The sequence below is a fragment of the Sturnira hondurensis genome, unplaced genomic scaffold, assembly GCF_014824575.4.
Source record: "Sturnira hondurensis isolate 20B ecotype Veracruz unplaced genomic scaffold, ASM1482457v3 Scaffold0008948, whole genome shotgun sequence".
NCBI classification, from domain to species: Eukaryota; Metazoa; Chordata; class Mammalia; order Chiroptera; family Phyllostomidae; genus Sturnira; species Sturnira hondurensis.
Window position 1 is genome coordinate 5,032,238 of NW_028081579.1, and position 27,577 is coordinate 5,059,814.

A 27,577-nucleotide genomic window follows, 5' to 3' on the forward strand; every position below is an offset into this window, starting at 1 on the left:
TTTGTCTAGCTTTATTAACCAGTAAGAGGGTTAACTCCATTTGTCAAGGATTGTCATGAGAGAATTAAACTCACTGTAAAGGGTCTCAGTTACACTATGTTTAGTTTGTAAGATAGGAAAGATTAGAAAAGGATAGAATATCATGAACTATGATCCAGAGGGAACAGTAAATATTAAAAGGGATGAAAGTAAGAAAAACTGAAGGAGGCTTAAAAATAAGACAAAACCATTTAATGCATTTATGGGAAATGTTTTAGTTTACATAAATAAAAATATAAAAATTTAAGGCACAGTGTATAACCATATAAACATTACAGACTAGCCACTGCTGGACAAGAAAGTAAAATTCAAGAAACACAAAACATGTGGTGGAAGTCATTATCTTTCCTCTGCTATAATTAGAAGAGTTTCTAATTTTCAGGTTACCATGTTTTAGAGCTACTGGTAAACTATAATTTACGGTGCCATTAATTACATAATCTGATAATTAGTCCCCGAAACACTAAACTGTGTAGTTTACACCCATGACTAACAAGATTACCATCACATGCCATGAACCACTACTAATCCATGTAACCAAAGATTCCTAATGAATTATCTTTCATAAATTCTTCAAATTTCAGTTAAAAAAAATGAACTTCGTGGCTAGATGTTCATGTTCATTGATAACAGAGTTCCACAGTAAGCCCAGTGTATGTGTGTGGTGAGTTTCTCTGTATTTTATATAGGTATATTTCAGTTGGAAAGTTTAACGCTGTTTAGATGGCTATCAATAACCATTAGTTTCTAAAGGCTTTTTAAATTTGTGAATAGGCTTTTAATAGCAGCAATATCTGAACTATGCTACATACTCCTTACCCACATTTAGTTATAAATCAAAATCATACAGACATAAGATTCTGAATACATATTTAAGAATACTTTCAAAATAGTTTCATACTATATTTTTGTAAGTTTGGCTAATAGCACAGTGGATAGACAGACGGTCCACCTGGGCCAGGCAAACTGTCCACTTTACTGTTGTTACTTTGAAGAAGTAAATGACAACTACCTTCATTATGTTACCACTGCACCTTGTACAGTATTTAACAGTGAGCCCCTGGTGGGGTAACTCTTCATCTGTCTCCCAATCCCAGCCCCCTCCCTGTAAGTACCTGGCCCACAGGAGGCACTGAGGGCTGAATGAGTGACATAACCAGGATGCCATGTGGATAATTATTAGGTATTGCCACTCGAGAACAAATACATTAATAAATTCATTCAATAACTTAGTATTTTTAACATTATGTTCAAAGATAGTTATTTAATTTGAATAACTACTAAAAAGACTAACGTACATGAAAAAAAGGAAACCTATTTTAATATTTGGTGTTACAAACTCAATCTTTCCATAAAATGAAGATAGTCAAGAAAATAAAATTCAAAGTGCTTTTATCCTTTTATTACAAACTCAGTGAATCATCCTTAGTATGAAATTAATGGTTAGATATATAAATTTAAGAAATAACAAAAGATCTAGGGGAAAAAAATCCTCATTTCCCTCTGAAATTAGGAACAGCTCCAATTAGCCTTAATAAGCAACTTACCAATTTTTTTTTACAAATACAGACAATCATAATAATTTAACTCTTCTTAATTGCAATTAGGGGTCTAAAATGTCCTTTATTTTTTATAAATATCATTTTAAAGCCAAAACACTAATTTGACACAGTAAAAGGATAGTACAAACATCCAAATTTCAGATCTGACTTTTGCTAGATAGAGCCTCGGGATAAAGAAACATTTTTCCCTTTCCAGGTAATAATTTAAAATATAAATAACCATCTTAAGTATTACTGAATAATGTCAAAGTTCCTGATACAAAAACCACCTTAGGGTTTGAAGTATGAGAGTCATTGCGTTCTACTGTGGAACAGGGACTGGATTTTGTTTGCTTTCTGCAATTACTTCACAATCTCCCTCCATTTCAAAATTGAGATTCACAAATGAATTGGATACCACTGTTTCTGGTTGATCTGTCTGAACAGTAGAATCAGCCTGCATCTTCTTCTGTTGGTATTGTCTTTCTGCTTCTTCAGACATCCTGTTTTCTTCTTCTTCCTCCTCCTCCTAAAAAGAGGCAACATCAAGAATCATAAGTGTCCAAATAGTATTTCTTCTCCCAGTTTTAACTGCTTTTGTGTGTGTTTTAACCAAAACAGTATCATGTCCAATTCACTTTGGACTAATTAAAATAAACTTCCTTTTTCCCTGTTCCCAAATTTAAATGAAAACCACTGTATGACATTTTAAGAAAAGTGGTGTTATTTTTAAAATAGTACAGCACTGCTTAGCTTAGATGAGACCCGAACTAACTTTGACAGGAGGAATATCTTTTCAGATTAATTTTAACCTAAAAAATCAGCTAATACTATATCACTTCAATTATAGGGTATTAATAACCCTTTCATGGTAACAGGGTGGTCTATTCACTAAATGACATAGCACAGTCTATGTCCCTATAAGCACCTGGACACAGATAAGGCGGTCTCTGTCCTCAAAAAGTTTACAATCTAAGAGAGAAGTTAAGATGTAAAAACAGCATTAAAACAGAAAGGAATAAGGACTCTAGAGATTTGGGAAGAGTACCTTCTGGTTCCAGAACTACTAAATTCATGGAGCAGGTAGCATGTGTATTGGTCCCTGCGGTGTGAGTAGATGATGCAGAATTACTGACTTGTTGGGAAGATTAATCTAGAGCTTACTCGAGAGTGAATGAGAAAGACCATTTAGAGAGGACGTTTCTTTACTCCTGATGAGGTAATGAGCTTTCTAAACAAGGTTGGTTGTGTTAAAAAACATTCATCAAACATTTTTGAAACCATATAAATATAGTCAGCTGAGCTTTCCAGATTTATCTGCAGCCACTTCCCTGTTGTACTCTGTGCATCAGTGACAACAGAGTAGTTAGTCTTGCCATTTCCCCAAACACACAATGTATCTTCATTCCTTTCTAGGTTTACCTAAATTGCCCTCAAGTGCTTGAAAAAGAATAAAAGATACTAATATTGACTTCACATTCACCAATATATACTAGGTGCTGTTCTATTACATATTAACACATTTTACATATTAACTCATTTAATCCTTCAAGCAACCTTGAGCACGGAGACCGCAACTTTCCTCATTATAAAGTCAACTGAGTAAACCAGGCCTATGCAGGTTAAGTATCTTGCCCAGGATGACAAAGTTAGGAATGGCAGAGCCAGAATTTGAACTCAGACTCTGGTTCTTGAGCCTGTACTCTTAAGTGGTAAGGCTTTCTCATAGTTTAAGTCTAAACTACTTTCACCCCCACACTAAGACTTCACTACAAACAGAACTGCCTCACATCTTTGTGCCTTAGCAACTGGCACTTACACATTTCTAGTTCTTGTAACCTTCTGTGCATTAAACCCACTCCAGTTCTTCATCCAGTCTGTGTGTCCTAAGTACAGAGACTGTTTTGTTTCCTTATCTTAAAACTGGAATAATCCAGAGAGAGGTGTGTGAAGATTAATAACAAGTATAAGACACCTCACACAGTAGCTAGCACAGTGAAGTCTAGCTTAGCTTTACAAATAGATCCCAGGGAGATTTCAGCATTAAAAATTCTAAAATGTATGCTAATTTGATAAAGCGAATGCCTCTGAAATGAAATGCCTAGTGTAAGGGAGTTGTCATTTGGGCACCAAGGGGATACATGTGTTCATGACACAACTCATCAAGTCCATAGCAAATCAAAATGAATCAAGAAAATGTAAGAAGGGCCCTGGCTGGTGTGGCTCAGTGGATCGAGCACGGGCCTGCGAACCACATGATTGCGATTTGATTCCCAGTCAGGGCACATGCCTGGGTTGCGGGCCAGTTCCCAGCAGGGGATGCACGAGAGGCAACCATACATTGATATTTCTCTCCCTCCCTTCCCCTCTAAAGATAAATAAATAAAAAAAAATAAAAAAATTATTTAAAAAAAAGAAAATGTAAGAAGGGAATATACCTCCTTCTTCATCCGGTAATACTCATCAATGGCATATTGGTATTTTGGGGTGCTGATGCCCAAAACAGATGCAATCTTCTCTCCGAGAAAGTCACACACTAAAGATACAAAAGTTAAATGGCTTACACAATTCCATAATTATTTCTTGTGCACTTTCTACATGCAAGGCACTGCAGAAATACTGAAGTTATAGTTCCTGCCCTCAGGGAGATTAAGAATATTCAGGCCATCTCTTCTGTATATAATTCCTTGACTTCCCAAGAAGCACTTATGGTGCCTAACAGGCTTCCAGTGACATTCCCAGTAATACTTACCACCAGGTATTTTAACTATTTGTTACATGTTTTATTTCTTTTTCAAAAAATGTACAGACACCAGAGCTTCAGTGACACAATCGGCTAGTACTTATACAAAAAATGTATACACGTAAGAGAGCTGGGATGCCACTGGGCTTGAGCAGAGGAATGGCTTGCGCCAAACACCCACTGCGGGCTCGCCACATGCAGGCACTGTGAATGGTTAGACGCAGGCTGAAGAACCCGACAAGCTGACAAAGCGAATCCAAAATTCAATCCAGGTCTGAGGATAAAGCTCATATTCTTTTCCTTTCACCAGACTGTCTAGCAAATACAGTCAATGTTTGTTAAGCGAATGACCACTCAAAATTAGATCTAATAAAAAGCAGAATAGAAGCTATGAGGGAGTTAAAATTGAAAGCATGGGAAAGCTTTACGATTTAAAGCCTATATTTAAAGTTACCATGATTAAGTCATAAGATGATCATTCATTTCCTTCAAATATAATTTAGCAGTATCTCAATTTAAGAAATAATATATTAATGAAATAAATGAATGATAACTACAGGATTTAGAATAAGCAGAGAATAAGAACAATATCAGTACAAAACCAAATGAGAAAATTACAATAGTTTCTAACAAAAGTTTCAAAAAAAAGTTTCACATGACAACAGAATAGGTGCTAACAGATAAAATTCATGAATATGAAAATTGTATCTAAATTAATATAGCAATTTTCAGTCCTTAAAAAAAACCCACATAACCCAAAGCTGAAGAATGTTTTAAGGTGAAGTACGAGTTAGATTAATACCTTTCAATAATAACTACCTTGAGAGTAATTAATTCCCTATTGTTTCTATCTTCGTTTCCAAAACACCCCATTTGGCAAAGCTCCTAGAGTATATTACAGTAGTCATAGAATATTCAAACAGAAAAGTAATACCTGAGAGGGTTGACGTGGCAGCACGAAGCATGTAAAACCATAAGTAGGGGCCCCAGGTAAGTTTTGCCTGCAACAAGAAGTCTGGTTAGCAACATTCATACCTAAACTCATTCTATTTATCTAGGCCAGAATTAAGACATCAGTACTTGGTGGGCATATAGAATATTCTATAGTACTACAAATAAATTACACTCCAACAAATATGTACAGCCTTTCTAGCTAGAACTCCACGAAGACATTTTACATTCACTCATATAACTACCACCACCTTAAGTCCCTGGAATAACCAAAAAAAGCAGCAGCCACTGAAATGGAGTTGGTCACAGTCTTGATTATTTAAGAGTTGGCATTTCAGATCCTTCCTTTTCCTGTCACGTTGCTTTTTTGTATTCATTGTTCACAGGCACATCAGGGAAAGCGTGCGGTTATGGACAGGGATCTTAAGAAATCATACAGATCAGCACGCTTACAGTGCAGTGGGGAAGTTAGGGTTCAGAGAAATTAAGCAGGATAAGGGCATAGCAAATGAATTTTAGTAATGGGAAAATAAGTAACCACTAAGTGGCAAGATGAGTTTCTGTTTCTTTAAGGACTAGAAAGGGATTAGGCCATATAACCCCCGACAAACTCAGTGTATTTTTCGTAGGCCACCACGGGGAGAATGCAGTCTCCACTGCACAAGTTAACCTTGGTGCTGTGAATCCACAGAATACTTTTGTGAACCCTGCCTGCCACATGGAGAACAGGTTCTATCTGTGGACGAAATTGGTAATACAAGTATGCTTCTCTGTACCAATATGAATTTTTATTTATTAAAAAAAACAGTGTACAGCCTGCAATCAATCAAAAACATGTTATTTTAATACTGGTTTGATATGCTAATATTTACAAGATCATTAAAAAGCAAATACAGAATATCTATAAGATGAAAACCATAGACCCTGGAAACAACTCTTTCTTCTTTGTTGGTGAAAGTATCTTCCTTTTCTGATATATAAAATTGATAAAGTTGTCAATTTTAATGCTATTTCCTTTTCTTCATGGTTAAGGGAGAAAACATTTAATTTTTTTATTTTTCAATTATAGTTAATATTCAATATTATTTTATATTAGTTTCGGCTATATAGCATAGAAAATCATATAATTTACAGAGCAATTTCCCCCAGTAAATCTAGTACTAACCTGACATCACACCTAGTGATTACACACTTATTAACTGTATTCCCTATGATGTACTTTATACCCCCATAATGATTTTGTAACTACCAGTTAGTACTTTTTAATCCCTTCCCCATTTTCACCCAGCCCCCAAACTACCCTCCAATTTGGCAACCAAGTTTGTTCTCTGTATCTGTGAGTTTGTTTGTTTTGTTTGTTCTTTGGTTTTTAGATTCCATATATAAATGAAATCATATGGTATTTGCCTTGATCTTTCCAACTTATTTCACTTAGCACAATACCCTCTAAGTCCATCCATGTTGTTGCAAATGGTAAGATTTCATATATCCAATCGGTTTCTGCAAAGGAAACCATCAACGAAATGAAAAGACAACTTACTGAATGGGAGTAGATNTGTATCTGTGAGTTTGTTTGTTTTGTTTGTTCTTTGGTTTTTAGATTCCATATATAAATGAAATCATATGGTATTTGCCTTGATCTTTCCAACTTATTTCACTTAGCACAATACCCTCTAAGTCCATCCATGTTGTTGCAAATGATAAGATTTCATTCTTTTTTTATGGTCAAGTAATATATTATTGTATGTATGTACCAAATCTTCTTTATCCAATCGGTTTCTGCAAAGGAAACCATCAACGAAATGAAAAGACAACTTACTGAATGGGAGTAGATATTTGCCAGTGATCCATCTCATAAGGGTTAATATCCAAAATAAATAAAGAACTTATACAACTCAACACCAATAAAACAAACAATCCAATTTAAAAATGGGCAGAGGACCTGAATAGACATTTCTGAAAGAGGACATACAAATGGCCAACAGACATATGAAAAGAAGCTAAACATCACTAATCAGCAGAGAAATGCAAATTAAAAAACACAATGAGAGGGAAATTTTTATTTCGTGATGGTTTTCAAAGTTATTTTGAGTGACCACAGACTGCCTTATCAACTTTTTTATTCAAGCGAATTAAAAAAAATAAAGTTGTATCATATATATATATATATATATATATATATATATGAATATCTATTAAGACTGGGAAAGATGTGCTAAAGCAAAGCAGAGAGCAGAAAATGTAAAATACCACATTCCCATGAAAAGCAGTTATGGCAACTGCTATGATAATATTCCTGAAAAAGAAACACAAGTAATGTAGTTCCTTAGTCTCTATTTATGCTAGAATGAATATCCTAGCAAACAAATTCAATTAGGAAGATACTTTATATTTCTGACTCCCTGATTCTTCTACTATATCTTCTATATTTAGAGCGGTAGGTATCTCTTATGTGGGGATAAAGCTATTTTAGGGGCTCTGTTTAAGACATTGATCTTGGTGTTTACCTTACAATTTTAACAGCAAATGAACAGTGCAAAAATACAGGCAATGGAACAAATTCTGTAACACATGGGAAATGACAGGGCCAAGAAAGTATGAAAAGTATAAATAAGAACTAAATATAGCCCTAGGTGGTGTAGCTCAGTGGATTGAGGGTGGGCCGCAAACCAGAGGATTGCGGTTCCATTCCCAGTCAGGGCACATGCCTGGGTTGCAGGCCAGTTCCCAGCAGGGGACACACCAGAGGCAACCATACATTGATATTTCTCTCCCTCTCTCCTTCCCTTCCCCTCTGAAGATAAATAAATAAAATTTTTAAAAAATAACTAAATATAGAAAAGGAATAAGCATGCTTTTGGAGGAAAGCATATATTTCTCAGTGGTCCAATTCTCCTGAGGTTGTTTTTTACAGAGAATAACTGCTAATATCCAGGCTGTGACTACAGAAGAGCCACACTTGCTCCAGAGCTGAGGAATCAGATAAGGATTCCTGAGTAACATCCATCATTATCACAATTATACAGAATATATTTTCAGGGTCCTTTGTGTAGATACTGACCTTGCTGAATCAAGAGGACTGGTAGCTCAGGAGCCTACAGGAGAACCCTGGGGCAGCTGCCAGCATCACTACCACTGCCACCATCCCAGTATCAGGGGAACTGGGACAGGATCTTGGGTCTTCAAGATTCCCAGTTTATGGGGCAAACTCAAGTTGATTCATTTTCTTCACCTCCAAAAATTTAGGTATTTATTATTCCTGAATAATTAAGTATCCATCACTCTCTTCCTTAATAGGGAATTATTCAGACTTGCTACTTTGTTTTTGAACAAATTATGTTTAGATTATAAAATACCTACTTATTTTAGAACACTTAGGAAATGCAAGTATAAAAAATGTTGTCACCCATTTTTCAACTACCTATAATTATGATTAAAATATCTTAGTAATTTTCTCCATCTTTTCCTGAGCATACATGTATTTTAAAACATTGTCCTTTCCCTATCCTGCTGTTTTCCAATTTACTATAATAAAATATTAAGCCCATTTCCCAAATGCTTAAATTCCCAAAGTGGAATAAAAAGGCCAAAAATATAATCATTTGAAAAGCTTTTTCTTCAGGCCACAAAACTTTACACCAAAAAATTTACCAATGAATACTCAGCAGCAATTCATAAGATGTCCATTTCCTAGTACCCTTGCCCCACAGGATACTGTCCTTTTCCTTTTTAAAAATTTGACGTGTGAGGCCCTGGCTGAGTGACTCAGTTGGTTAGAGGATTGTCCCAGTACACCAGTGTTGGGAGTTTGATACCCAGTCAGGGCACAAACAAGAAGCAATCAATGAATGCATAAATAAGTGGAACAACAAATTGTTGTCTTCCCCCTTCTCTGTCTCTCCCTCAAATCAATAAAAAAAAATTGACAGGTGAAACATGAGGCTAGGTAGTTCTGAGTTCTTACTATATTACAAAAGGCATCACCCCATTTATATAGATTAATAATTATATGCATAACCAATTTTTAAAAATGTTTTAATTGAATTTATTGGGGTGACTGGTTAATAAAATTATATAGGTTTCAGGTGTACAATTCTATAACACATCATCTGCACACTGTAATGTGTGTTCACTTCCCCACGTCAAGTCTCCTTCCATCGGGACTTATCCCCCTTACATGCTCTCCCCCATCCCCCTTTCCCGGGGCAATCACCATACTGTCGTCATCTGTGTTTATGAGTTTTGGTGACTTTTTTTTTGCTTGATCCCTTCACTTTTTTTAATCCAGCCCCACAATTCCCCTCCCCTGATAGCTGTCAGTCTGTTCTATATCAAATTATATGTATATATACTTATATACATATATATACACATTTGAGTAACTTAATCAAAACTAAATCAAAGTTTAAAGGAATTATAAAAATATGTTTATTTTTAAGGCACATCTAAGGTAAAATCTAAAGGAAAGAATTAACACAAATTGGAAAAAAAAATCTAGGTCTCCATTTCTTATTTTTTATCAAGTACGGCAGGAGTATTATTTCTAAATCTTTATTTTAAATGTCAGGGTTTTTTTAAATTGGGTCTGTTTTTTACAGATTTAAATAGCTATATAAATAAATCTATAAATAGATTTACAGATTTATTATTTATATAATAAATAGATTTATTTATATAATAAATCCATTATACAAATATAGGACATGATCTTCAAAATTCCTTTGTCCTACCAGATTTATGATACATTAAAAGCAAACAGAAAATGGAATACCTGCTCTTCACATCAAGTAAAGGCAGAGCTGTCTTCGGTTATTAACACCTTTTAGGATGGCTACTGTCAAAACAGACAGACAAGTGTTGGTGAGGATGTGGACAAACTGAAGCCCTTGTGCACTGTTGGTGGGAGTGTAAAGTGGTGCAGCCATTAAGGAAAATAGTATAGATGTCTCTCAAAAAATTAAAAATAGAAATATCAAATTCTGCTCAAGATGGTGGCACAGGCAGACACCGCTCTCCTCTTTGCACAACCACATCAAAATTATAACTAAAATATGGTACAACTACCACTCAGACCCGTCAGAAACTGAGTTGAGTAGAAGTCTGACAACTAAGGAATTAAGAAACCACATGCATCCAGACTGATAGGAGGGGCACAGAAGCTGAACAGGCTGCTCCTACACCCACATATGATGGATAAAAATTCAGGAGTGACATCTCGGGAGTGAGAGTCCCAGCCCGATACCAGGCCGCACAGCTCATTTTCTAGTGCCAGGAAGATTAAGTTCCCACAACTTAATCTTTGGGCTGCAAAAACCAATGGGAATTAAGTCAGTAGAAGTCCCAAGTAGCCCAGACACAGACTTACTCAGACTCACTGCCTCTGAGCTGCAGCACCATAGTAACAGTTTGGAAGGCACCAGTGGCATATGGTGAGGAAATGAAGTGTCTGGCATGAGGCGGGACCTGGGGGACAGTTTTTTCGCAGACAGAAAAGTGAGCAGAGGCTCTTGTCCTTTGCTGAGCCCTCTGCCCACAGAGGGCAGCTAGCAGGCAGGTGCCATATCTAAGACTCCAGCAACCTGGCTAACACAATTTGCCTTGAATCTGAGATGCCTTGAAATTCTGTTGCACCCAATTTACAGGCTTAACCAAGCTGAATTAACGGCTGGTCTTGGCTCATGCTTCACAACTTCCTAAATCCTATCAAACAAATAACAGGTGGCTTCACTAAGCCGCAGACCCAGCACTAGCAGCAGCCAGCTTAGATCCACAGCTTGGCTTTGCCAGGGAATCTCCAAGCCCAGGACAAGTAGCAGCCATCTCAGATTGCTTTATAGCTCAGGCAGGGTGGCCTCAGGCAGAGCACAGGTGGGAGCTGACCTTGGCCTGCACCACCTGGAAAACCTCAGGGTCAGCGCACCCAGTGGACAGCTACAGACTACATCATAACACCGCCACCCTGCCCCTGCATAGCTGATCCTTCATGAAGTGTGGAGGCTGGTGGTCAGTGGTCAAGCCAATCCTTGCAGCTGACTGGTTTGGGTAAACCCCTCCCATTGATCTGCCAACAGCAACCAAGGCTCAAATACAAGAGGAGGGTGTACTCAGCCCACACAAAGGAAGCAGCACATTGAGTACCCAAGCTAGTGATAGACAGGTAGTGCCACTGGACCCTACAGGACACCTACTACATGAGGCCATACTACCAAGACATGGAGTCAAAGCAGTTCTAGGTACCTAACACATAGAAAGAAACACAGGGAGGCTGCCAAAATGAGGAGACAAAGAAACATGGTCCAAATGAAAGAACAGATCAAAACTCCAGGAAAAGAGCTAAACAAAATGGAGATAAGCAATCTTTCAGATGCAGAGTTCAAAACACTGGTTATAAGGATGCTCAAGGAACATAGTGAGAAAATCAGCAGCATAAAAAAGATCCAGTGAGAAATGAAGGATACACTAACTGAAATAAAGAACTATTTATAAGGAAACAACCATAGAGTGGATGAAGCCAAGATCCAAATCAATGATTTGGAACACAAGGAAGAAAAAAACAACCAATCAGAACCAGAAGAACAAAGAATCAAAAAAAAAAAAACCCAATGAGGATAGTATAAGCAGCCTCTGGGACAGCTTGAAACATTCCAACATGTGTATCATAGGGGTGCCGGAACAAGAAGAGAAAGAGCAAGAAACTATAAATCTATTTGAAAAAAGAAAAAAAAACCCGCTCTAATTTGGCAAAGAAAATAGAAATGCAAGTCCAGGGTGCACAGAGCCCCAAACAAGACAGATGCAAAGAGGCCCACTCCTTAAGAACCATCATAATTAAAATGCCAAAGGCTAAAGATCAAGAGAGAATCTTAAAAGCAGCAAGAGAAAAGAAGTTAGTTACCTACAGGAGGAGATCTCATAAGACTGTCAGCTGATTTCTCAAAAGCAACTTTGCTTTTGAGAAGGGATTGGCAAGAAATATTCAAAGTCATGAAGAGCAGAGAGCTACAGCCAATATTGCTCTACTCAGCAAAGCTATCATCTAAAATCAAAGGGCATATAAGAGCTTCCCAGATAAGAAAAAAAAAAGAAGTCCATCATCACAAAACCATTATTATATGAAATGTTAAAGGGACTTATTTAAGAAAAAGAAGATCAAAACTATGAACAACAAAATGGCAAAAAACACAAATCTATCAACAATTGAATCTAAAAAATAAACTAAGCAAACCAGAAGAACAGAGGCAGAATCATGGTTACAGCGAGCATTTTGTTGGTTCCCAGATGGGAGGGGGTTGTGGGGGAATGGGTGAAGAGGTGAGGGGATTAAGAAGTACAGATAGGTAGTTATAGAATAGCCATGGGATGTAAAGTACAGTATAGGAAAGGGAGTAGCCAAAGAAATTATACACATGACCCATGGGCATGAACAACAGTGGGGGACTGGCTGAGGATGTGAGGGGTCCTGGATGGGGGGGGGCAATCAGGCCAACTGTAATAGCATAATGATTAAAATATAATTTGAAAAAGAAGAAATACCATATAACCCAGCAATCCCACTGCTGGGTTTTATCAAAAAGAAAATCAGGATATCAAAGTATTTCCATGCCCATTTTTATTGTAGCATTATTCACAGTAGCCAAAATGTCAAAACAACCTAAATGTCCACTGACTAATGAGTGGATAAAGACTATGTGGTATACACATACATGGAATATTATTTAGCCTTTAAGAAAGGAAGCCTGCCATATGCAACAACAGATGAACCTTCAGAACATTATGCTTGAAAAACAATTAAAATAAAATAAAATAAGAACACTATGCTAAGTAAAATAAACCAGTCACAGAAGAACAAATACTGCTTGAGTCCACCTACATGAGGTATCTAAAATAACCCAACACATAGAAACAGAGAGTAGAACAGTGGTTGCCAGAAATCGTGGAAAGGAGGGAAATGGGAGTTGATATTCAATGGGTATAACGTTTTAGTTATACCGGATGATTGAGTTCTATTGTTAACTACTATAGATAGTTAATAATACTATACTGTACACTTAAAACTGCTTAAAGGGTAGGTCTCATGTTAAGTATTTTCATCACAATTTTTTAGTATTTTTTAAGTTGATTTGAGAGGGGTAGGGAGAGAGAGAGAAACACTGATTTGTTGTTGCACTTGTTTATGTACTCATTGGTTGATTCCTGTATGTGCACCGACCAGGGATTGAACTGGCAACCTTGCTGTATCAGAACAATTCTAACTTTCAGCTAGCCAGCCAGGGCTTTATCACATTTTTTTTAAACCAATAAATGTTGTAAGAAAAGTGTAAGAGAGGGAAACACACTTTATAGGTAAATTTCTTGAAATCCAATATGTAATTAAATTCTGCCTAAGATTTTTTAAATGTTGAATATTCAAGTGGTAACTTTCTAATGGCATTTAAGATGTCCTTATTTTGTAAGAAAAAAAAGTTTTTAAGTTATATAGGTGGACTTCCGGCCAAGATGAGGCATAGGTAGACACACTGTGCCTCCTCACACAACCAAAAGAAGGACAACAATTTAAAAACAAAAAACAAAAAACAACCAGAACTGACAGAAAATCCAACTGTATAAAAGTCCAACAACCAAGGAGTTAAAGAAGAAACATTCATTCAGACTGGTAGGAGGGGTGGAGTCGGGCAGCCTGGGCAAACAGAACTTGCAGCAAGGCAGCGGCTGGCAAAGGGGTGCTCCCACATTTGTATATAGACAAACCAGGCGAAACAAAGGCAGAGCTGGGCAGACCGCCCAACCCAGGGTCCCAGTACAGGGAAATAAAGCCTCAAACCACTGATCGAAAACACCTGTGGGGGTTGACACGGCAAAGGGAGACACTCCCAATCTCACAGGAAAGTTCAATTCATTGGAGAGACCCACAGGGTGCTATAAGGTACACAAGAATCAGCACCAGAAGAGCCCAATTTGCTTGTGGAAAAGCAGGGGAAGTGACTGAAATCCAGCAGAGAGCAGAGCAAGCTCCATTGTTCCCTCTTGGATCCCTCCCCCACATACAGCATCACAACACAGCAACTGGGTTGCCCCGCCCTGGTGAACACCTAAGGCTCCGCCCCTCACTATGTAAGGGGTGTGTCAAGACAAAAAAAGAAAAGAACAGATCAAAGCTCCAGAAAAAATGCAACTAAGGAACGAAGAGATAGCCAACCTATCAGATGCACAGTTCAAAACACTGGAAATCAGGATGCTCATAGAACTGGTTGAATTTGGTCGCAAATCAGATGAAAAAAATGAAGGCTACGCTAAGTGAAATAAAGGAAAATGTACAGGGAACCAATAGTGATGGGAAGGAAACTGGGACTCAAATCAATGGTGTGGACCAGAAGGAAGAACAAAATGACCAAACAGAAAAGGATGAAGAAACAAGAATTCAAAAAATGAGGAGAGGCTTAGGAACCTCCAGGACATCTTTAAACATTCCTCCAACATCCGAAATATAGAGGTACCAGAAGGAGAAGAGGAGGAGCAACAAGTAGAAAACTTATTTGAACAAATAATAAAGGAGAACTTCCCCAATCTGGCGTAAACAATATTAACATATGCATGCATAATAAACCAGATGAAGACATGAAGTTTAGGCAGCAATAAAAAATACTAAAAATAAGTAAATTGTACCTCTTTCAATAAATGATTTAAGTAACTGCTATTATTTTGTTTTGGTTAACTTAGTAAACATGGATAGTCCTATTTGCTAATTATAAATTTTTTATGATCGCTTCTTAGCCTTTTGGCCAAGATCAAGTAAAAATTCTTTATGAACTGCACTAGATTTTTTTTGTAATAATTTTATTTGGAAGTCAAGTAAAAGTCGGCTTCAGACTGAGCTTACAATGTAAGTTTCCTACTGGCAATGTAATGTTTCCTACTGGCTACTTATATTACACTATATTGTGTTTATGTTATATCACATTAATATATAATAACAGCTCCTGTTTGTCTAAAAAATCACTGTACTCAGAGGGCGGAAGGATGTATGCTGATGGAATAAGACTTGACCTGGGGCAGTGAAGACAGAATGCAATGTACAGAGATAATCACAGAATTTTCCCCCTGTAACCTATATAATCTTGTTAACCAATGTCACCCCAATAAATTCAATAAAAAAATAAAAATCACTGTACTCTAGAAGAAATGAACTACTACCAAGGGAAACACAACTTAAAACTTCAGAAGGAGTATTTCAAGAATGGAGCCATCCAACAACTTAATTTCATAAAGTCTAAAATGAATCTTGAGTCAGAACTACAGGGAACTTTTTAAAATTAGTCATGGGGTTTTCAAATACCAATAGAGTTCTAAAATCACCTCCAGTAAGATGGAGTCATCATCTTTCTCATGGCACCTATTATATTTGCTTTGTTAACTCACACTACCTTACATGCATATGGTTGTTAGTAACATTTAATGAGTTTCCATATGTATCATCTCATTTAATGTTCAAAAACAACTCTGCATATAGATGAGGCAAATGTTATCTTTTTTGAAATAATCATGGAACCTGAAGTGCAGTGGGAGTAAGGTTTTTGACAAAGTGATGTGACTACCACACAATTGAGTCCATACCAAGTTTCTGACTTACATTGCTTCCCAGTGAAGGAAATACCAGGCAGGTTTCTTATCACCCAGGGACCAGTCAGTTTAAGCCTAAGATTTCAAATAAATTCTATTGGCAACATACTATAAATAAGGTAATTAAAGAGTTTAAGAGTGGATATAGACTTCTAGCATAACAGCATGAGACTCCCAGGTGAAACTGGTTCAATGTATTGAAAACATACTTTTAAAACCTCTAAAAATGACCCTAAAGGCATATGGCAAATAAAGAAACCTCTATTTAAGAAAATGTGTGGCCCTGACTGGTGTGGCTCAGTGAACTGGGTGCTGTCCCACAAACCAAAAGGTCGCTGGTTTGATTCCTGGCCAGGACACATGCTTGGGTTGTGGGCCAGGTTCCCAGTGAGGGGCATGCAAGAGGCAGCCAATCAATGTTTCTCTCACACATAGATGTTTCTCTCCCTCTCTTCCTCCCTCCTTTCCCCTCTCTCAAAAAATAAATAAATAAATTCTTTAAGAAAAAGAAAATACATGAAAATTGGGTAAGAAAAGTGAGAGCCCACGGTACCTGGACCAAGACCACTCTCTCATTGCATTCCCAGCAAAGTGAGGTGGAAACAACTATAGAATGGTACAGCCAAGGACACAGAGCTTTGTCTAGCCCAGCTTCCAATGGGAGGGCTTTCTTCCTGGGAGAAACAGAACACCAATCAGCATTTCTTATCCTGCCCACAGACTGCCTATTAAGTTGCAAATGAGTGCAGGTGACAAGTGGGGGCTTCCTTCATTCATCAGCCACCACTCACAAAATAGAGGCTCTACCTTGAGCACAGTGTCACTGAGCATACTGGGGCACTAATCACCCTTACTCCAGTTCCCAGGGAAGTGCTTCCACGAAAAAGAGGCAATCCAAGAAGACCTAAGGCTACTGCCCCCCACCTCCACCAAGTGCTCAGCTCCTAAAGTAGGAGTGTCACCCAGAGAGAAATGCACCACTGTCCCTATTCCCCAACTACAAAGTTCTAAGTAAGAGATGTTAACCAGGGGGTAAAGTACAACATAAAATATAGCTCCTGCCCTGGCTCGTGTGGCTTAGTGGATTGAGTGGCAGCCTGTGAACCAAAGGGTTGCTGGTTTGGTTCCCAGTCAGGGCACATACGTGGGTTGTAGGCCAGGTCCCCAGTGGGGGTATTTGAGAGACAACCACATATTAATGTTTCTCCCCCTCTCTTTCTCCCTCCCCTCTCCTCTCTCTGAAGATAAATAAGTAAAATCTTTTTTAAAAAATAAATTAATTAAAAAATATAGCTCCTAATATCTTTCCAAATGCCCTGACTTCATTTGCAACACAGGTGGAGAAGTTCAAGACTAAGTTACTCTCAAAAATCAGTGGAGACTGTGGCAAATGGTGACTGTCAAGAAAATCTTATATTCTATGAAGACACAGACTAAACTATAGGCCTAATTTGTAGCAGAGAACAGAGGATGGGGAGGAGATAACTACTTCACAAAAATAATCCAGAAGTTGATAAGCAAATCAAATGACCAAATAACAATATCAAGACCCTGGGGAGCTGGCAGTCAGGGAGAAGGAAGGGGGCAGTATTCAGAGTTGCTACAAAATATTATCTAAAGTGTCCAGTTTCCAACAACAAATTGAAAGACATGCAAAGAAAAAGAAAAGTAGGCACCAAACACAGGGAAAAAAGCAGGCAAGAGCAACTACTTGTGAAAATGACCTGATGTTAGATTTAACGGAAAAATACTTCAAAGTAGCCTTTATAAGTACACATTCAAAGAACTGAGGAATCCATAATTAAAGAAATAAAGGTATGACAATGTTTCATCAAATAGAGACTATCAATAAAAAATAGAAATTATAATGGAAATTCTGAAGTTTATTGAAAAGTATAACTAAAATGAAAAATTCAAGAGGAGCTCAACAAAAATGGACAGAAATGAAGGGAACAGATAGATAATAGATAACAGATAATTCAACAATAGATATAGATAATTCAACAATAACAGTAGGAAGCTTCAGTACCCCATTTTCAATAATGAACAGGACAACTAGGCAGAAGACCAACAAGGAAAAAGAGGACTTTTACAACACTATAAACCACCAACACCTCAGACATCTACAGAATACTTCACCTAACAAGAGAATAAAGCATGTTCTTCTCAAGTACATACCTCCAAGACAGACCATAAGTTAGGCCATAAAACAAATCTCAATAAAATTTAAAAGTTAGAAATAATATAAAGTATGTTCTCCAACCACAATGGAGTAAAATTAGAAATCAGTAACAGAAAAAAAATGTGGGAAACACATAAATAAATAATATACTCTTAAATAACCAAAAGTTCAAAGAAAAAAATCAAAAGGAAAAAGAGAAAATGCTTTGAGAGAAATGAAAAAATATATTTTTCATATATATGATACATATATTCATATATATGAAATATTTATATTTTACACCAGCCAGAGCAATGTCTTTCCTTTAAATTACTTTGCAGGTACTAGTTATTTTTATCTGTACACATTTGTGTATATATATGTGTGTGTTTAAAAAGTTATTGTCTCACCCTGGATGGTGTGGTTCAGTGGACTGAGTGCTGGCCCATGAACCAAAGGATCCCAGGTTTGATCCAGTCAGGGCACATGCCTGGGTTGCAGGTCAGGTCTCCAGCTGGGGGTGTGCAAGAGGCAATTCATCGATATATCTCTCACACATCGCCCTTTCTCCCTCCCTTCCCCTCTGTAAAAATAAAATCTTTTTAAAAAATTTAAAAAGATACTTATTCCAACAGTCCTTTCATTGCATTAAGCACCTCTGCAATATTCTGCATGCATTTCGAATTGCCTTCAGAGTATACTGCACATTCTTTTTTTAAAAAATATTTTATTTATTTATCTTTAGAGGTGAAGGGAAGGAGCGAGGGAGAGAAATATCAATGGATGGTTGCCTCTAGTGTGCCCCCTGCTGGGAACTGGCCTGCAACCCAGGCATGTGCCCTGACTGGGAATCGAAGGCTCGCAATCCTTTGGTTCCCAGGCCCGTGCTCAATCCACTGAGCCACACCAGCCAGGGCACATTCTTTTGAATATTTTCTATAGTACAGAAAGTAGATCTGATTTCTTTTTAGTACTGAAATTTATTTGGAACCAAATGTGATGAAAAACTAGGAATCACATTTTAAAAATCAGATATAAATTAGTAATTCCCTATACTGCTACTTTGCTTTATTTTCTTCATAGCACTTTCCACAGTCTGATAATTATACTATATATTTGTTTACTACCTGTTTGTCCACTAGCATATAAGAGCAGAAATGTACATTGCCCATTACTATAATCACCAGTGACTAAAACAGTACCTATTAAAAAGTGAGTAAATATTTTATCAACTGTACTCTTAAAATGACTACTGAGAGGGTAGTACTGCTTTATTTTTATTTTTCTAAAAAGATTTTATTTATTTATCTTTAGAGGGGAAAGGAAGGCAAGAGGGAGAGAAATATCAATGTATGGTTGCCCCTCTTGCATCCCCTGCTGGGAACTGGCCTGCAACCCAGGCATGTGCCCTGACTGGGAACCGAACCATGATCCTTTAATTTGTAGGCCCGCGCTCAATCCACTGAGCTACACCAGCCAGGGCGTGCTTTTTTTAAAATATAGCTAGTCTTATAATTTTATAGTCACATCTTTCATAACTTAGAAATTCTCAAATTTAGCTGGTGAAGCACATACAATTAAGAACTGCACACACCTATTTCTAATTAAAACTTGAGGCAATACAAAAAAAAAGAACTGACAACTCCTAGGTTTTGGATGGAAACTATCATGCTAATACAATCCTTAATTCAAAGGGACTGAAGGTCAAGCACTCTAGTAAGATAATTTTTTTTTTTAGAGAGAAGGGAAGGGAGGGAGAAAGAGAGGGAAAGAAACATCCATCAGTTACCTCTCATACCTGCCCCAACAAGGGACTCCCAACTTAGGTGCCCTGACTAAGAATCAAACCAACCAAGTGACCATGCAATTAGAGGGACGACACCCAACCAAGTGAGCCACACCAGTCTGGGCTAGTGAGATAAACCTTAAAAAAACCTAGCCACACCCTGGCTGGCGTAGCTCAGTGGATTGAGCATGAGCCTGTGAACCAGACGATCGAGGTTCAATTCCCAGTCAGGGCACATGCCTGGGTTGCAGGCCAGTTCCCGGCAGGGGCCAATTCCCAGCAGGGGATGCAGGAGAAGCAACCATACATTGATGTTTCTCTTCCTCTCTCCTTCCCTTCGCCTCTAAAGATAAATAAATAAAATATTTTAAAAAAAAAAACCTATCCACGTTTCCAAAGCACTCTGACACTTAAACTATTTAAACTATTTCAGCTTCCAGTTAAGATGGCGGTATAGGTAAATGCAGTACTCACCTCCTCCCACAGCCACATCAAAATTACAGCTAAACTAGAGAACAACCATCATTCAGAACCAACAGAAATCTAGATGAATGGAAGTCCTACAACTAAAGATTTAAAGGAGAAACCACATAAGGGATTGGTAAGGGGCAGAGACTAAGAACAGGCTAGTCCCACAGCCATGTGTGGCAAATAAAAATTGGGAGGGATATCTCAGCTGCAAAGAATCCCCCCCTAAGGATTGCAGCCTCACAGCAGGACCCCAGCCCAGTGAGGCTGTGGAGATGGGTAGAAAAGGTAAAGGGATTAAGAATATAAATTGGCTGTTACAGAATAGTCATGGGGATGTAAAGTACAGTACAGGAAATATAGTCAATAATATTCTAATAACTATGTATGGTATCAGATGGGTATGAAATTTATCGGGATGATCACTTAGTCAGTTATATAATGTCTAATCACTGAAGTGTACACCTGAAACTAATTAATATTGTATGTCAACTATAACTGAAAAAAAACGATTCAAACAAAAATTATTTCAGGCTACTGAAACGCAGGAAATAACTCCACCCACATCATATAAAAATACTATCTCCACCCTAGCCAGTTGGTTCAGTTGGTTGGAGCATCATCCTATACACCAAAAGGTAGTGGGTTCAATTCCTCGGCACATACCTATACGGCACATACAGGAAGCAACCAATTATTTTCCCTCTCTTATGATGTTCCTTTTTCTTTCTCTCTCTCCTCCCCTACCCCCCTCCTCCTCTAAAATCAATGAAAATATCCTCAGGTGAGGATTTTTAAAAAATACTATTTCCAACCAAAATCATAATGCATAATTCTATAATCAGATTATAGTTGATTAAAACCTCAAAAGACCCCTTCCATTTAATGTTTATGGGGAAACAAATCAATCTAAACAATACGCACTGACAAAAAGACCACCAGCATCAAACCCACCGGATCAATGGTAGGCAAAACATCTTTCTTTTCCAGGCCATCCACTTCATCTTCGTCTGTGCTGTACTCTTCCATTGTTTCACCACTGACAAAATGAATGACTCTCCTTGGGACTTTCTTCTTTTTTCCGATGACTCCCAGTTCCACATTTTCAAAGCCTCTTTCATGACTCATCTAATGTCATAATAAATTAAGAAAATAAGAGTTTCAAGTGAGATTTTCATTCACACGACCAAAAAACTTCCAGGCTGCTTTATTTTAGGGAATAAAGAAACATAAACCAATCCGTAAACAGTTAAAAAATAATAAAACAGGCCATACACACACAAAAACATTAACAGCATCTAAGAAGAGTTTAATGAATAATAAAGCAATCATCTGCATACTTGCTACATAGCCTATGTGATTCTAATTACATGCAAATTTCACTTCTAGGTAAATGGTAATTTTACCTGGTAAATGTGGCCATGTGCCAAACTCAAAGTAAGCGCATACTGTGGGAGAGGATGAAAAAACTTTTTTCCCCTGTCATTTTGCCTCAAGTTTAAACTCCTAAGAGAGACTCCAATGAATCTTTCTCTTTTAAGACTATATATTTATTTATTTAAGAAAGAGGGGAAAGGAAGGAGAAAGAGAGGAAGAGAAACACGTGCAAGAGAAACAGACTGGCTGCTTATCTCACGCCGTTAACTAAGGACCTGGCATGTGCTCAGCCCCAGAACTGAACTGGTGACCTTTTAGTCCATAGGCCGGTGCTCAATCCACTGAGCCACACCATCCAGGGTTCCACTGAATCTTCTTACATGAAAATTCTGAGAAGGCACAATACAAATAATTGTGAAAAAAAATATCTGGCAAGAGTGAAATGGGGGAGGATGTACATACAGGTAAGAGAGTGGTCAGGGGGCCTTTTTATTCATTTTTGTATTTTGTTGTTTGTTTTGCTTTTGTGATGAGAATGTGTTCATGTTTACTGGTACAATTTAAAAACTAAACCAAAGCAACACGATACAGGACTATAGGACTGTCATGATTAGAATCCACAGCAGTGGAATTCTCTAGGATAGTCCAGAGTTTAAAAATTTTGTCCTCTATAAAGATTCTTACACTTGTAAATATGACCAAACATAATTTAAATCCAAAGTTCTTTGAACTATGTTTGCAAAGATGGAATTGTACTGATAAAAATTAGTGGACTAGAATTGCCCAGTTATCTAAGTATAAGTAACTTCATTCTTATGCATTGTTCCTCTTAATCCTCTAGGACCTTCTTAAAAAAGAGATGTGGTTCTTCTCTGCTCTTCGCTTCCCAAAGGTTAAGTTTAGTCATTAGCCAGGATTTGAATCCAGATGTATCTAACCCAAAAAACAGAGGGGTTCATTGTTCCATTACACACGTGGTCACCACTGCCAGCAACTGTACCTGCTGTATAGCAAACTGAGATCATGAAAACCTTGATAGCTTGAGCTAACCATGGATTAACTGAAAAAAACAAAAACAACAATTTTCCCTAGCCTGTCCTAAGGGTTCAAACAAATCCCAGCCCTTAATAAATGAAGACCAGCCCTGGCTGGTGTAGCTTAGTGGACTGAGCGCAGGCCTGCGAACCCCACGATGGCAGTTCGATTCCCAGTCAGGGCACATGCCTGGGTTGCAGGCCAGTTCCCAGCAGGGGACTCACGGGAGGCAACCATATATTGATATTTCTCTCCTTCTCTCCTTCCCTTCCCCTCTAAGGATAAATAAAGATAATAAAATCTTTAAAAAATAAAATAAATGAAGACCAGGCCATTTATTGTGTCCATTAACAAAATGGACAACATATGGCCCATCCAGGCCACCTTACTTCTATTCCCAATGCCAGGCCACAGTAAGCCATTCCTACTCAATTTTATTTTACCCCTTGACATAAGATTTGGTTCATGGTTGTCTTGATATCAAAGTCTCCTTTTGGACCTGCTTATAGGCAAGGGGAAGTTGGAAGAGCTACTTTAGATCCCCAGTTATCATATAAATGGATGGATCTGATTCCAAAGCAACAGTCCCAGTCAGTGAAGAGAGCTGAGACCTTTCACGTCATGTCGCCATGCTCAATTCAACCCCCAACCCGTGCCCATCAGAGCAGAAGAAGCTTCTCACGGCTCCACATGCAATCTCTTATTTGTTCAACTACTTCATCTTCCTTAGACAACTTTAATAAATCAAAGCACTCTATCTGGGTCTTAAGAACTAGTATAAACTTAGCTACTATCTCTGTTAACTCTGACTTTTGGTTATATTCTTTCCAAAAAGTTTAAAAAAAAAACTACAAAAGGAAAGGCTAAAACACGATTCATATTTTTCATTACATTAACAGTTGAATATAAACAGAACTTTGAGCGATATTCTCTCTGTATAATATGCAACTAAAATGACATTTTTTAAGTTTTTTTATTTATTTATCTTTAGAGGGGAAGGGAGGAGAGAAGGAGAGAAATATCAATGTATGGTTGCCTCTCGTGAGTCCCCTGCTGGGAACTAGCCTGCAACCCAGGCATGTGCCCTGACTGGGAATCGAAACGTGATTGTGGGGTTCGCAGGCCTGCGCTCAATCCACTGAGCTACACCAGCCAGGGCCTAAAATGACATTTTATTTGCTCTAATCATTAGTCTTTGATTACTCTTTTGCAACTAAAATGACATTTTATTTGCTCCAATCATTGCTCTTTTGTTCTTTACATTTCATATAAAGATTTTTATTAAAGAGACTGAAGGGCTTTTTAAAATTTAATATTAATTCTTGATATAGAAAACCAAGTTTTATCATCTTAAGCAGGACTGAACAAACTTCTGTAAAGGTCAGAAAGTAAATATTTTAGGCTTTGCAGCTATAGCCTCTGTCATAAATACTGAACTCTGCAAAAGCAGCCACAAACAGTCCATACCAAATGGACATGGCTTTGTTCCAATAAAACTTTATGTAAACCGACCTGGCTGGTATTGTTCAGTGGGTTGAGTGCCAGCCTGTAAACCGAAAGGTTGCCAGTTCAATTCCCAGTCAGAGCACATGCCTGGGTTGCAGGCCAGGCACCGCGCTGAGGGCGTGCAAGAAGCAACTAATCAATGTTTCTTACACACATTGAAGTTTCTCTCTCCTTCCCTTCCCCTCTCTCTAAAAAAAAAAAAGAATCTTAAAAAAAAAACTTTATGTAAACTGATAGTTGGTAGGATCTGGCCCATAGCCTATAATCTGTCAACCTCTCACATGATGAAACCAGATTGGCAAATTTTTAAAAATTGTGAAACACCTGTCTGGTGTAGCTCAGTGGATTGAGCACAGGCTTCAAACCAAAGGGTTGCCCGTTGATTCCCAGTCAGGGCACGTGCCTGGGTTGCAGGCCAGGTTCCCAGTGGGGGCCACATGGGAGACAACCACACATTGATATTTCTCTCTCTCTTTCTCCCTTCCTTCCCCTCTCTCTAAAAATAAATAAATAAAATCTAAAAAAATAAAAATGTTGTGAAACAATCCATGACACGTGACTCCAACCTCTACTTGGGGGTGGGGGTAGGTAGGTATGAGAGTCAATTAAGGGAGGTGTGGATAGGTACAACCACCTGAGAAGCAGTTTGGTACAAAATTTCAAACAATTATAAGTGGAAATTATTCTCTGAATTTTGCAAACATTTTATTTTTACAAAAAAAATCTGTAAACCTGCAAATAAAAAAATGTGCTGTCAATTATACATTCCACTTCAACAAACTGCAAAGATCTGAAAAGGAGTTTTAGTATCAGGAAATTATGAAATGCAATGCCTATTAATATGTTATTACATTATATGGTTAACCAGTCCGTAATTTGCTCATCTTGTTCCTCAGCACCTATTTTTAACGGCAATATGCTTTTTGTATACTCCCATAGCACTCAGAACTTCTTTAAAACACGTCCTTATTAATTAGGTTGTTACCAACATAGGAACAGGCACTGTGTGTATCCTGCATTCTTGGATCCTTAGCCTACAGTTCCTGGCACATGGTAAGTGCTGGGTAGCAGAGGTGCTAAATAATACTAAATGAATGAGTAGTAGTGAAATTTTAACTCCTTTAATTCTGGTTAAAATTCTAGTCAGAGAAGCTGCTGGTTGGCCTGGTTTGAGGCCTAATGCTAAACACATACCCAAGCTCATATCTCTTACTCCCTTTCCTTACAGGGTACTTGGGATTTCTCGGTTCTGACAAACCAATGAAGGAGTACAAGATGGCAGCCTCTCCTTCCATCCAAATCCCCACCTCACTGACCTCTTCCCTCTTACTGTGGTCAAACCCCTAGACATAGATCTGGAGTTCCCAGAGATGTTTCTACTTCAGGAATGTGTAAATGAGAGAGCAAGAAGGCAAAGTTAGAAAAATAGTTTATATAGTATGAACCCATTTGTGTTTAATAAGAAAGATTATTATATAAGCATAGGAAGATGCCAGAAAGAATATACCAGAAACTTAGTCGCTTTTGGAGAATGTGAGGAATGGGTGATGGGGTGACTCAAATGACTTACCACTTTTGGTTCTCGGGCTTTTCTTTACTACTTAAGTATTTATTTTATTATTTTTAACCAAGAATATGAAAATAACATCTTACCAACCCAAAACAAAGAGCCTTTCTCCAAACATTTATCTGATAAGTCAGTACAGCTATGTTTATTTTGCTATTAGACTCAAAGCTTAAGTGGTGATGAAAACAATTATAGTACCGGAAGAAAAAAATCAAATGGAAAACACATCAAGCTCAACAACAGGTCTCAAATGAAGTGAAAAATGGCTTCCTAATCAATTACTTTGCCCCTCAATTCCTTTTCCAGGTTACCTTGCTCTTTCTTAAGTAGGAGAAAAGCAAGACACTACATATAAAGACTAGTATGTAGAAAAGTTTTTGTTAATGCAAACTACATCTTATAAGAGCTGTAGTGAAATTCAGGTACTATTCTCTTGGGAATCTGTAATTCAAGGGAAATGTCTCACTAACATTCAAGTAGTTAAGTCTCAGAACTGAAGCTACTGACTCCTCAATGAGGGTGGGAAGTTTTCTAGACAAGAGCAAAATGAGGTTTTTCATGACTGTAAGTGTATACAACTGAGCTGCTTTCAGTTAAAATTTCTTCATTAGTTTTACTTAGCCGAAGATCCTAAACTACTACTTTAGACTACTAAATCCAAAACAAAAGAAACCTCCAAATCTTACCTCTCTACACTTACTCTATCCAAAACAGTAACCACTTACCACATGTGGTTAACACTCACTTGAAATGTGGGCAGTTGGGCTCAAATGTGTAGTAGGTTTAAAATGCAGACAGAATTTCAAAGACTGATACCAAAAGAGTAAAATATCTCATTGATAACTTTCCCATTAACTACTTGTTGAAATGTTTTTGAAAGTTAGGTTAAGTACAACATAATATTAGAATTAATTTCACCGATTTCTTTTTACTTTTTTAATGTGGCTGTTCGGAAATGCACAAGAATTTACAATGCGGCTTGCATTATATTTCTACTGGACACCACTAACGCACCTCTGGGCCTTGGTTACCTCACTGGTGAAATGGGGATAACTCCCACTTCATGCAGAAGTTATAAGGATCAAGTGGAAGAGCCTGTAAAATCTTAGCACTTAATGGCTATTAGCTAAGCAAAAGGGCAGAGGCCAAGTCAGGCGCTTGCAAAAGCAGAGACTGAGACGTTATTGAAGCCGGCGTCACCTGGCCTCCAGCCACTGAGGCCACCTTTCGGGGACACGCCTGAGTTCTCTCATTCGCAGACCCGAAGCTGTTGAATCTCCCCTGGAAACCCGAGGCTGCCCCAGAGTCTGTGGCGCTGCCAGCGGAAGGGTTGGTGAGGGAGTCCCTTTCTCCACGCCAGTGTCTTCGCGCAGATGCGGGGGATACTGAGGCGAAATCCTGAAACGCACCTCCCGCAGGGAGCCTCCTCAGAGGAAGGCGAGTAAGCCAAAAAGGCAGCTGGCAGACAAGGCAGAGAGAGGAGGCTGGGCTCTCCCTAGGCGGCCTCACCTACCTGCTGCGCTGAGTCCCTGAACGCCGCCGCGGCCGCAGCTCCTGAGGCTGCGACTGCTTCTCCTTCCGCACGGCTCACTGGCTCCCGGTCCATCGCTGTCGCCGCCACGGGGCTGCTGGCGCTGGCTAGAAACGACGTAAAGGCCGATAAACCCACTCCCATCCTCTGCCGCCCCGCCCAGTCTTGGACGGAGCCGGAGGTCGGGAAGTAGGACTCACCCGCAGTGCCCGCCTTTCGCCACGCCTGGCCAAACCAAAGCGGGAAGGGAGGGGA

At 38.3% G+C, this 27,577-nt stretch overlaps 1 protein-coding gene across 1 annotated transcript; it reads right to left on the bottom strand.

The window, feature by feature from the left end:
* Positions 1–214: 214 nt before the first annotated feature.
* FAM177A1 (family with sequence similarity 177 member A1) lies at positions 215–27,548 on the bottom strand. The gene is made up of 5 exons (XM_037056468.1): positions 27,305–27,548; positions 21,261–21,434; positions 5,258–5,324; positions 4,019–4,116; positions 215–2,109 (listed from the first exon to the last, which is right to left on the bottom strand). The coding sequence occupies exons 1-5, from the start codon at positions 27,464–27,466 to the stop codon at positions 1,903–1,905; spliced, it is 708 nt and encodes a 235-aa protein (XP_036912363.1). The 5' UTR covers positions 27,467–27,548; the 3' UTR covers positions 215–1,902.
* Between the last annotated feature and the right edge of the window lie 29 nt (positions 27,549–27,577).